Genomic DNA, 13,322 nt, shown 5'->3' on the forward strand with positions numbered 1-13,322 from the left:
GGCGGGGGGGAGAGAGAATAATCTTTTAATCAACACTTGAGTGAGCATATTTTCCCCAGAAGAAGACAATTCAGATTTCTTCCGAAGCTTTCTTGGGAAGAAAGGAAGTTACAGTGCATGGAAAAGAGCAAAACTTCTCTTGTTTAAAAGTTATTTACTTATTTTTTTAAAGAGCAAAACTTTTTAAAATCTTTCGTAGCTATTGTTCTCTTTTCCTAGGTTTCCATCATCTCTCCCTTCTCTTGATCCTTGTCTTAATCGAGTAGTTGTCAAAGAGAGCCTCAAGCAATCCATCTTCCCTAAACTTCTCTTCATTAGATCACTTGTGTTCATAATTGGTAGAAAGCATTCTGACCTTGGCAGGCTTACAAAACTTGGAAAGCTGCCAAGTCAGGTTGGTCCAATTTCCTCCATACTTAATATTATCTCCTAATCTGAGAGACTGATGTGGATTTAATATATTACTTCTTTGCCAAGTTATTTATAAGTCAAATAATAAATGAGAATGCTTTCTGTGCATGTAAGACATCAAATAATTCTCACAAGGTTTTAGCAATGTATAGCCATTAATCTTCATTTAAGTATATTCCCGCCAGACAGATAGGAATTTATTATTAACCTTAATTTGCAAAACTAGACACAGATATTCAAACATAAGTTATACGTCATATACCAGGCTTTCCTTGTATTTTGGAGACGCACAACAAATAATTGTGAGCTAAAAACTCCTTCAGCTTAAGCCAAATACCATCACCGAGACACTGTATTATTTTAAGAATATCTCTCTGCAGCCCAAATTCACTCCTTAGGAAAAACGCTGTTATCTGGTAGGACTTCAAGTTTGTATTGATTACCACTAAATGGGCATTAAGTAACAAAACCCCACATCAGGTAGTGTTAGATACTATGGGGTCTGAGGTGGAACTTGTGGTAGGAAATAAAAATGTTCTTTAAGAAACTGTACCTTCTTTGTGTTGTCAAAGGTGTTTAACTTTTAACTATAAAACTTACAAACAGAAAAATAGAAAGAATGACAATAACTACTGATCCAGCCACTAGTAGACAACTGTTAACATTTTTGCCACATTTTCTTCATCTAAAAATATACATATTGAGCTGAGCCATCTTAAGTTACATGGCAAATATGACATTTATCCTTTCATATTTTTTACCCCCATAAAACAGAAATAAATACCCAGTCAATATTAAAATTCCCCAAAGCATCCCTAAAGACATGGCATTTGGTTGTTACATCTCAACTGTCTTTTCCTCCAGACTTTTGGCTTCTTAAGGATTTTTAAAGGAACAGGTGATGTGGGGAACAAAGGTTATGAACAGTCCCTTTAAAAGTTAGGAAATGGGAACTATATTTAGAAAGTCTGTCCACAGTTTCTGTGGGAACAGACTACCCAGCATGGTGCTCTGCATGGGCTGGGTCCTAAGAAGCCAATGGTTTTCACTTGACATGAATATTCAAAATTCATCTGTGTGGTTTTTACCAAAGAAAGATGAACTACTTCATATTCTTACTATCTGTGTAAAAGCATACAATGAAACGATTTTACCGATATGAGGAGGTCTGAAATTAACACTGGACTAACCAGGATTTCTAAATGCCAACATGCAGGAGTGTGTGAAGTCCATGTGTGCGCGCACACTAAATGTAGGATAAAATAATATCTATAGGGTAATATTAATTTCTTGATCAAAAACTGACAAATAAGAATTTTGTGTCTTCAAGTTTAAGGAGGAAAGATTGCTTTTTCTTCATTTGACTGCAAGCCTTCATTCCTTGGGTGTAGGGCTTCAATTTATAATTCAAAATGTTCCTGTTTTCAGGATGATGGGACATTTGTGAGTCATTGCCATACATTCCTTTTAAAAAAAATATGTATTTTTTTTATTGATTTCAGAAAGGAAGGGAGAGGGAGAGAGAGATAGACACATCACTGATGAGAGAAAATCATTGATCGGCTTGCCTCCTGCACACCCCACACTGGGATCAAGCCCGCAACCCAGGCATGTGCCCTGACCGGGAATCAAACTGTGACCTCCTGGTACATAGGTTGATGCTCAACCAATGAGCCATGGCGGCCGGCCACCATACATTCCTTTTTTTACTGAGGGTCCTTGTTCAGGTGGGTCAGCCAGTAGCTTATCTGGGAGGGTTCACAAGTTCATTTCTTCATTCCCTCAAGGTCAGTGAGTGCTGGTTAGCACTGGAGAGCAATGACAGGGACGAGGGCGTGTGTCTGTGTATGTAAGAGCTGTGTGTGGCCTGGAGAGCAAGGAGGATGAACCGGGCAGCCCCTAGAGTCATGCGATTCTCATGAGAAGAGCAGGGGCCTCCCGGACCCTCAGGATTCTTCAGGGGAAGTCTGTGTCTCCTCTCCTAGCTCCTCCTTGAACCTGTCTTCCCTTTGACACATAGCAGAGGCTCTCAGGGTCCTCTAACTGCTGCCTAACACGCTACCACGCTCTAGGAATTCAGTGTGAAACAGAGGAAAGGGACAGGTCCAATTTACTGAGGGCTGACATTCAAGGTAGTCTCTGAAAGCCTTTTCTCAGCACCATCATTGTCCATCCCAAATACCTCAGAAGACCTCTATCTTTATCCTAGAAAGAACTGTTGTTTTTATTTTTTTAGGTCCAACCTTCTTTACCATTCAGAAACAAATAGTGTATTGGAAACAGAGATGTCATCTTGGTTCCATTTATCTCATGACACCCTTTTAAGAGACCCCCCAGGGGACACCTTCAAAGCCACTAACTAGGATCTATACCACCTCTTACAATGTTTTCTTCCATCTGCATGTGGCTGTGGCACCAGGCTATACTAACAATGAGGACTACAAGTGGAAAAAGTTAAGTGGTTGCTTTTATTAATGCCTGGATTTAAACTGCTGTGCTTGGATCCTTGTAGTAAGCTTATGTATATTTGGGCTAGTGCATGTGTGTGCATATACTATGAAATTATTAGTGAGAACAGTCTCACTACATTATGGGACTACAAAAGGAGTTTTTGCCATTTACCATTTTCATTGCAATTAAAAGGCCATGTTTACAAAGCCTAAAGAAGAGGGAAAGAATAGATACTCTGCTTTAACATAATTTCAAATCATTCTTCCCACAGAGATATTATAGCCTGGCCTGGTGTTTCTATTATTAGTTCTTTCTGACTCAAGCACCGGTTGTATAGTTCCTTACAGATGTCTATGACACCATTTTCAGTACTGGACAACCTTGTTTAACGTATTGGACAATACGTTGGGGGGACAGCTTCTGAAGTCTTTAACTGTATGCAGTAACACATGTTAACATGGTCATTTTGCTGTCAGCAACAGTTGAACATTATTATGCAAACATATGCCTGTTCAAAAAGGGGTTCTGAAAATCAGCGCGAGAGCTCTTGGCTCACTTCTACAGCCACATAAGTTTGTTTCCCATACCTCCGATCTTGGCATTGAAAGCAATTCCGACTGTGCAGTGAGAGTTGTTTGCTGCGGCTGCCACTTCTCCAGCACAGCGGGTCCCATGCCTGCAGGGAGAACACACACACTTTCTAAGTAAGACACTCCTTTCTCACAAAGTCCACACATCACAGCTACCACTCAGGCTCCAAAGTGCTGAGGAATGTACCAAGCTGGGGTTTTCCTGCAACTTCCTACCCAAGTAGTACTTAATCTGCCTGCAGAAAATGTTTAGCACTTAATTACATTCTGCTTTGGATTAGATTCCTGATATGTTTATTTTTGATATCTTGCTTTCCCAACTAGAAAATTTCCTTGAAGGCTAAAATCAGATTGTACGTTTCTTTGTATTCTCTAAAGTACCACTGTCAATAAGGTAACCCCCAGCCATATGTGGCCATTGGGTACTTGAAATGTCCCACGCCCACCGCCCTTCCCTCAGTTTGACTTTATCTTAATCTTTAATTTCATTTTAACTAGATTAAAAACTAGTCCTCAATTCAATTCTTAGAAAACTCAAGAATGTTAGTATGACTACTTTTTTAACTATAAATTTAAATACAGATCAAGTCTCTCCAATGGGAATTTATCACCTAAAATTGGATTGCTGAAAATACACACTGTATTTCAAAAAGATTTTATATGAAATACCAAGAACATGAAATATCCCATTAATTGTTTTATAACAATGACATGTTGAAATATCTTATTTAGGAAAATATATTATCAAAAGTTATTTCATCATTTTACTGCTTTAAAAAATGTGTCTTCTAGAAAAGTAACCTTTTTTCCCCCTGAAAGATAATCCCTGTTATTTCTCGCCACAATAACTTAGTTCCTTGGTCAAAAACATTCTTTTAGCTGAAAAGACTTCTAAGATCATCTTATCCAAGGATGAGAAAGAAGTCTCAAATGTAAAGGACAACCTGCTCGGAAAAGGTTGCCTAAAACCCTTTTAGGTGCTGAGAATTCCAAGGCGTAGCTGAGCCCAGAGAGAGAACACTAAGACTGATGACCAGCATCAGCTGTGGTTGCAGAAGAGGATGCGACAACCATTGTGGCCTATTTGTCATGGCTAATGAAGTCCCACGCCCACCGCCCTTCCCTAATTTTTAAAGGAGGAGGCCCTGATTTGTAAAGAAATCTGTCAAGAGCAGCCAAAGAGTGACTAAAACTCAGCCCCCCCAAATTCCATTTTAGCGCTTTTTATTTTACAGCACAGGTGCCTCAGACCACACTTCTCCAGGGATATGGGCTACAGTCTGTGCAACTATAAACAAGTTACTGCTTACATCTGCGAGGTACACAGTTTACACATATTCTGCTTTTCCCACTCAGTATGTCATGCGTATATTTCTATGTAAATATTAATGTATATATAACTTAAAAGGGTAGTCTTGTACTACATAATCTTTCGAACTATATCTATATAAGTATACACACACACCGCAGTCTCTTTAACAAGCCCTTTATTCCTCTACTCCTAGAAATTTGCCCAGTTTTTCAAGAATATTAACAAGGCTATAAAGAACAGTCTCAAGTATATATATCATTTTATACCCCATGACAAATTCTTAGAAGTGGAATTACTGGATCAAAGAATAGAGAATATATTGTCACACTGTTAACAGCAGATGAAAGTAATATAACCAAGCCTCATAAAAACTGCAAGAGTAACAATTATTACTACAAATCATCAAATTTTGTGCATGGCAAAAAATAAAAAAAGACCATAAGCTAAATTGAATGACAATATGAAGGATGGAGAAAAATATGGACAAACCCCTATGTACATAAATCCCTATTATTAGTTTTTCAATCTTTTTCATTCTTGCCGATCTAACATGAAAAATGGTATCTCGTTGCTTCCCTTTTTTATCCCCTATGACTAAAATTTTTTAAGTTATTATTATTTAATCCTCACCCAAAAATCTGTTTCTACTGATTTTTGGAAAGAGAGAGGATGAGAGAGATGGACAACCTGAGAATCGAACCCGAAACCTCCAACTGAGCCACCGACCAGGATGTACTTTATTGTGTCTGTTTTAATTACTGCAAGTGTTACTGCAATGTGGATTTTTGTTTTTAGTTTTGTTCTAGTTTACTCTGGCCCATGGGTTATTTTATTTAGAAGTATGATTTAAAATTTTCATATGTATATGGGTATTCAGTTATGTTTCTGATATCAGTCAACAGTTTGATTTCCTTGCTATTATAGTTTTTATGAAGCAACTGTTCTAATTTTATGAGATTCACACATGGCTAAGTATGCGATCAATTTTTATAAATGTCCCATATGCTTGAAAGGGTGTATATCCTTCAATCGTTCTTTGTAAATCCATTATGTCAAGCTTGTTCATTATATTGTGAATTTGTTAATGTTCTTTGCAGTACTATTGATTTTTATTCATTTAGGATGGAATTATTTAATCTATTAAGTAATAGATTAAATGACGTAAACCATTTATAAATATGTAGTAACACTTTATGGCTCTAAGATAAAAATATCTGATTAATATTTAAGGTTTTTTTACCCGTTTGCTCCTTTTACTTTCAAACATTCTGTGTTCAGATTAGTTATATCTCTTATAAATAGAGTATAATCTTTTTTTCAAGCTAGGCTAACTAACTTTGTCTTTAACCAAGAGTTACTCCACGTACAGTGACTGTGTCTATTAATATATCCATGTATATTTTCCGCCTTTACTATAGTTTGGATGTTATACATTCTATTATTTAGTGGTTATCCTAGATATTTGGTCATGGGCACCTAACATCACAGAGTCTAGAGTCAGCAATGCTTTTTTCAACTTTTCTCAAATAATATAGACTTCAGAATGTTTTAACTCTGGGGTTACCCATCTCTTGACACACGAGTCCCTGTGATTATAGGTATATTCTCTATTTTGTAACTCTAGAAATTACCCACTAAGATTACTACTTTAAAAAATCAGTTTGTTTAGATTTATAAATACATTTTTGCTCTCTTTCTTGTAGCTCATACTTCCTTATGAAATCATTGATTTCTTTCTGAAGAACATTCTATAAATGTAACTTCCCAAGAGTCTTTTGGTAGCCCAAAGTCTTTTGGTAGTCCTAGAAAATAACTTTATTTTATTGTCGTTTTTGAAAAATAACTTCTTTGGGTACAGAATTCTAGACTAACAGCACTTCAAAGATGCCATTCCACTGTCTCCTGGATCCCCCTGTTTCTGAGAAGAAATCATCAAGTTTATATATGATTTTTAAAAAATTCTTTCTTAGAATTCCTAAGCCTTAATTTAATGTTTAAATCTTTAGCAGTCTTAGCTAATAACTTTGAAGTCTGCTTTTACATTATTCTCTAGTTCTCCCCATCAGAATCCCAATTAAACATACATTAGATCTTTTCACCCTATCTTAATCTTTAATCTCATCTTTAGGCTTTCCTATCCTTCTCTCTTTGGACTGCATTCTGGTATTTTGCTCAGTTCTATATTTCACTGACCCTATATTCAGCCATGATTAATCTGCTATTTAATCCATTCACTGCATTACTCATTTCAATTATTACATATTTCTTTTCTTTCAGTTCTTTATCAAGTGCGTCTGGTTAATTCTGCCTTTTTCTTACAAAGTTTTTTTCAATATTCATGTCTTACTTTTTAAAAAGAGTTTTTTGTTTTGTTTTGTGCGTGTGTGTGTTTTTTTTTAGAAAGTGAGGGAGAGGGAGAGGGAGAGGGAGAGGGAGAGGGAGAAACATCAATGTGACATTGATAGGCTGCCTCCTACACCCCTCCTAATGGGAATCGAGCTTGAAACCCAGGCATGTGCTCTAACAGGGAATAGAACCGGCAACCTTTCAGTGCACAGGATGATGCCCGACCAACTGAAACACACCAGCCAGGGCTCAATATTCACTTCTGGATACCAATGAATTATCTCTAATAATTTGAAAATACATGAATTTAATTCTATTTATTTTTGTTGCTGGCTTGTTTTTTAAAATATATTTTTATTGATTTCAAAGAGTAAGGGAGAGGGAGAGAGACAGAAACATCAGTAATGAGAGAGAGTCATCTATCGGCTGCCTCCTGCACATGCCACACTGGGGATCGAGCTCATAACCCGGGCATGTGCCCTGACCGGAAATCGAACTGTGACCTCCTGGTTCATGGGTCAACACGCAACCACCGAGCCATGCCAGCTGGGTCTTGCTTGTTCTCATGGTGTTGTTTTCCCCAGGTAGTTGATAAACTGTCCATTTAGGAAGTCATGCTCTTTGGACTTTTACCTATGTAAACTCTTTGAGGCTGGTATGGAAAGCTCATTATTCTAAAGATTTAAAATTTGCTTCTAATACATTTCTGGACATACACCACCCAGAACCTGTTCAACCAAATTTGAAATTTGGCCCATACAAGTAATATGAATTACAAGTACAAATCCCATGACTACAGTTAGTAATTCTTAAAAAGTAGTTATTTATCCTCTTGTCCCATCTATTACCTATGGTGAAAAGTAGAATATGTCCTCTGTCTCTCTGTATAGTGTTCTTTCTTCTTCTTTTTAAAAAAATAAAGTTAATGTACTGAAGATGGTGTCTCAGGGATTTCGTTTTATGCAGAAGTCTAGTCTTCTCTCAACCCACTGGACCAAGGCCTTGTCTCCTGCCATCCCTGAGAATTTTTTAAATCCAGCTCCAGGCTGACTGAGATTGGTTGCTTACCCTGGAAAATGCCTACTGTCCATCCATTGGCCACCTAAGCTAATAGATTTGAGCTTTCTCAGAGAAATACTCTTGGTGTTCCATGAGCTCAAGCATGCACTAGAAGGCTCTTTAATATTTCCCGAAGAGTTTCAGATGTAGGGTAATAGAAGATATTTAGTTGACTACCTATTCTAGCATATTATTAAAAAATGGAAGAACTAACTTGTTCTATATTCCTAAAACACGATAAAGCCCTGCACATACATGTGCATCATTAATATACAGTGAATGCTCCTAAGTGAAGAACAGAGTGACTAAGTCCTTATAAAAACATTCCTTACAAAGATTTCTGTACATTGCTTCACATCCTAATGTATAAGCCATTTTGGGAAAAGAGGGAACTTATCACTCTACTGTTGATGCATATACTTTAAATATCAGGTAAATAATATATTGCAGCATATGGTAATTGAGGGCCCAAATTGCTGGCTCAACTACATTTAAATAGCAACTCTCTTCAGATGACAATGATCATTATCCCAAGTACCGGTAAAGTACCGGTCATCTTTAAATTTTTAATCTTAGCTGGACTCAGTGTTTTACATGGGTTTAAAATAGATCATAGAACAATAGATATCACCATGACCTGTTCAAGTATGTGAACAAGATTCCATTTATTACTTCTCCCAAAGAACAAGGGTGTTCAGCAAAAATAGTCATGATGTCAGTTACATAAAGATGTCACAAAACAAACAGTCTCTGTTTCAGGTGTATTTTTCTTTAGAGACAACAGAGCATGAGCATTTAGTGTATTTTTAGCATAAGGAGAACATTTTAGTGGATTTTAGTTCAGAAAACAATATACTCCTTATATTATGCTCTGACCCACATGCACCTAAATATGAATTTTACTAGCCATTTCTCACATAATCCCACCTGGAAAATTAGTCACCTGTGTAGCTTTTTTGCAGATGTTCATAATATTACTAAGACACACATTTTCTGAAACTTCCATAAGATAACCGAATTCTGAAAATTGTAAGGATATATAGATCAATGACTGGACACCATGTAAAATAAAATGGATGTACTCAAACCAGGAATTAAAAACGTATCACTTCTCTGATTCTCTTCAAGATGCTGTCCTTGCTGCTCCAGTAAGTTTAAGATGCTTAATCACATGATTTTTTCTTGAATAAATCAATTTGTCTCTTAAAGAGCATTTCTATGTAAAAATCATTTCAGTCTTTGTCCTACTGCTTTTCTTACTGGGAAAAAGAAAGTTTTCTGATCTGCTTCATTACTTATGCTTAACAATGTATCATTGTAATTAAAGGTCTCAAGAAGTTTACCTTGGCTGATTGAAAAGGTGGGAAATCAGAGAGTGCCTGTTAACCCATTTCTATGATATTGAGAACATACACCAAGTAGCTGGAGTATAGAATAGAAATTCATAGGGGCTATTCTATCTTGCCAGGTGGTAAAATACTGTCTTCACACCTTTCTTTACTTTCTGCCGGTCCTCCAGTCTCACTGTTTGGGTCCCTTTTTCTTCCACACGAGTTAGTGGGAATGGCAATGTTAACTTCCTCGAGCTCTACCGCAGACCCAAAGACAAGATGCTAATAAGCTCAGCAGTGAATCTGAGATATCAGGATAAATGCAGGAGGCCACCCTTAGAGTAGTCACTTCATTGCTTGAAAGTCAAAATTGCACTTGTATGGAACCCAGCAATGGCAACGTGGAGAAAGATGGCTTTCTGTTTCATTTCTTTCCTGGAACAAACATCTGCAGCTGTTCATAGAGCTCATCTACCCCTCACTGTTTCTATCTATTCCCTTTTGACATCCCCTGTGCTTGTTCTCTGGCATATTTTGATTTTGTTTCAATCTCAGTGAAAATCTTCCATTTAAGTCCACCTCAAAAGCCCCATCAGACAGGGAGAGGAAAGTAAAAAATAATGATGTGCTTTCCAATATATCGCCTACAACTGATATTTCTGACTACTCGTGTTATTCCGGATAATATTACCACTTGATGTTTATATCACACTCTCCAATTCTCAAAGTATTTTAGCCTCATCTGATTCACACTTCAACCCCGAGAAGTAAGGGAAACAGGTATTACTTCTCTTATTTTACAAATGAGAACAGTCAGATGGTGATTGGAGGGCTTAAAACGTGGCAGGGCACAGGCTCCCTCTGGGTCTCCTGGGTCCTTATAGAGTGCTTTTCACTTCCAGCAAGACTCACAAGGACGCACGCTGGTAAGTCTTTGAATGATTGCTAAGATTTCATGATTTCTTTGCCTGCTACCCTCCTTACTTAGTGAGGTAGAGGCGACTTTATTCCTTCATTACTATTAATGCAGGGTATTTGACATATGTTTTATAGAATCTCCATGATAAATTATTCAACTTGAGCTAGAAGGAGGAAATGCTGGGAATCTTAAAAATGAAAACTTAAAAATAAAGAATTGAAAAATAGCTGAAAATGGATTTTCACCTTGTCTTTAGTGAAAAGCTTACCAAAGTTCAAAAAACATATTAAGAAAAAAAATACAAAGGTAAATTAAAAAATTTTAAATGCAAAAACGAAATGACAATCCATTTTTTGGTGATTAGTTTTTGTGAGACAATTAAGATAATAGCTACTGAAGTGACTGCAATTATACAAGGTCCTGGAGGCTTCAATAATATTAAAAAATGTTTTATTATACTAGGAAGAAATTCAGGAAAACTCACTGAAAATAACTGCTGTGGACTGAACGTTGGTGGTAACCCCCTAACTTATGTTGAAGCCCTAACCCCCAATGTGGTGATATTTAGAGGTGGAGCCTTGGGTCATGAGGGGGGAGTGCTCATGATAAAATCATGCCCTTCCAAGAAGACACATGGGAGAACGTACTTCCTTTCTCTCTGCCATGAGAGGATAAAGGAAGTAGGAGGTTATCTACATGCCAGGAGGAGAGTCCTTACCAAAACCAAATCTGCCAGGACCTCAAACTTAAGACTTCCCAGCCTCCAGAACTGTGAACAATAAATGTTGTTGCCCTTGCTGGTTTGGCTCAGTGGATAGAGCATCAGCCTGTGGACTGAAGGGTCCCAAGTTCGATTCCAATTAAGGGCACATGCCTGTGTTGTGGGCTCAATCCCTAGAAGTGGTTATGCAGGAGGCAGCCAGTCAATGATTCTCTCTCATCATTGATGTTTCTATCTCTCTCTCCCTCTTCCTTCCACTCTGAAATCAATGAAAATATATTTTAAAAAATAAAATAAATGTTTATTGTTTAAGCTACTCAGCTTACGGTTTTCTGTTACAGCATCCTGAACTGACTATGGCAACAACAAATAGAGGGATGAAATGATATCAGATTATATTCAGATATCATTTGATAACCTGATATTTAAAGAATCTTTAGTATAAACTTTAAGCTATTACAGTATCTATATTTGGCTAGACACTATGAATCCTTTTTTTTGGCCTTTAGGAATAGATATACAATAGCTAAAGAAATTAATAAAGTTAGCATTTCTCAACTGCTCCAAAGTCTAACAGATTATGTTGTAGACTAGAAAAAAAATATTTTATAATATTGACTAGCGATTGATCACTACTGAGAATTAACATCAGTTGTATCGTAAGTGAATGATTAGTATTTTAAAAAGCAGAAGCATATTTATTTTGGGGGGCTAAAAGTATTGTTAGTCTGACATACATATACACACATACATAAGTGCAAGTAAAAACTGATGAAATCTTGCCCTAACTGGTTTGGCTCAGTGGATAAAGCATTGGTCTGCGGACTCAAGGGTCCCAGGTTCGATTCCGGTCAGGGGCATGTACCTTGGTTGTGGGCACATACCCAGTAGGGAGTGTACAGGAGGCAGCTGATTGATGTTTCTCTCTCATCGATGTTTCTAACTCTCTATCCCTTCCTCTCTGTAAAAAATTAATAAAATATATTTTTTAAAAAACTAGAGTGTATTAATGCCAATTTCCTGGTTTTGATATTTCCCTATAATTTCATAAATTGTTACCATTGGGGGAATCTAGATGAAGGGTATGGGGGACCTCTACTATTTTTGAAACTTTCTGTGAGTTTTCAATTTTTTCAAGTTTTAAAAAATTATGTAAGTCTGAATAATTTATAGTTATTTGTAATAGTGGCTGCAATTCAAGAAAGATATTTCACTCAGAACACAATTGATAGTAAAATTTATAAAATGCTAATGATCAATATCATGCTTTAAAGGTCTTATCTTGCCTCTTACATTTTCCCTCTTCCTTATCCTCCCCAGCCTAGACCTTTGACAGCTTTTTTTTCTCTTCCTTTTATCCACCCCAGCCTAGAAAAAATAGCTAATTTATTGTTAACTGAATTCATTGTTAACTATGTATTCCATGTCTAAAGAAAAGAATAAGTAGTGTATTTGAGATCCTTGCTGATGATATATACCAGTCATGGTGATAGAACAAGACCCCTCTTCTTGGTTCCCTGGTTAATACTCTAGAGTTACCTTCTCATGCTTTTGGCTCACCTTTTTTGCCTTTAATGATTAGTTTTCCATGTGTTACTTGATTTTGTTTCTATGAATTCAGATTGCCCCAAATAGTCTACATCCCCTAGTGATTCCATGATGCTATTCTTCCCCCCTCCGTGGGATCTATTAAGAGCCCACAACCTTGCTTTTCAAGATCCCTAACCTCCATCAGAGGGCTCTGTTTAGTCTTTGGAACTTAGATCTACTAGTTTTTACCCCATGCAATTGGGGCTTTGGAAATGGCCTGGTCTCATTTTCCACCACAAATAGAAGACTGAGAAATTGTCTCCCTTAACCCTTGACTGTGCACAGACAGAAATTAGCTATTCCTGCTGATTCATTTTAGGTGTGTACTTAGTGATCTGGGAGGCAGGTTTACAAATGTGGATCTGGAAAATCCAAGTCTCCTCTGGAATTGGAGGGTACAACACAATGCCCATCTTCTCCGCTAGACAAATGTCTGCTTTACTGGGACAAGTATTACCTACACTTCCAGAAAACAGAAGTCTAACACTTACTTTTTAAGTAAGCAATGAACTGTCAGAAATGCTAATATTATTTTCTAGAAATTATCAAAATACCTCCCAAGAAATATTTTAGTTAACAATATTAGTGCTTC

The 13,322-nt window shown here is 37.0% G+C and overlaps 1 protein-coding gene across 1 annotated transcript in view; it reads right to left on the minus strand.

Annotated features, from left to right (window-relative positions):
* The window catches only part of PCSK5 (proprotein convertase subtilisin/kexin type 5), a gene marked incomplete at its 5' end in the record, with an annotated part of 415,527 nt that overhangs the window by 261,186 nt on the left and 141,019 nt on the right, over positions 1-13,322 (minus strand). Inside the window, one exon of the mRNA XM_005868347.2 lies at positions 3,450-3,538. Within this exon, the coding sequence (XP_005868409.1) occupies positions 3,450-3,538 (89 nt within the window). The remainder of the gene's footprint in view (positions 1-3,449; positions 3,539-13,322) is intronic.

Source organism: Myotis brandtii, unplaced genomic scaffold, assembly GCF_000412655.1.
Source record: "Myotis brandtii unplaced genomic scaffold, ASM41265v1 scaffold266, whole genome shotgun sequence".
Lineage (NCBI taxonomy): Eukaryota > Metazoa > Chordata > Mammalia > Chiroptera > Vespertilionidae > Myotis > Myotis brandtii.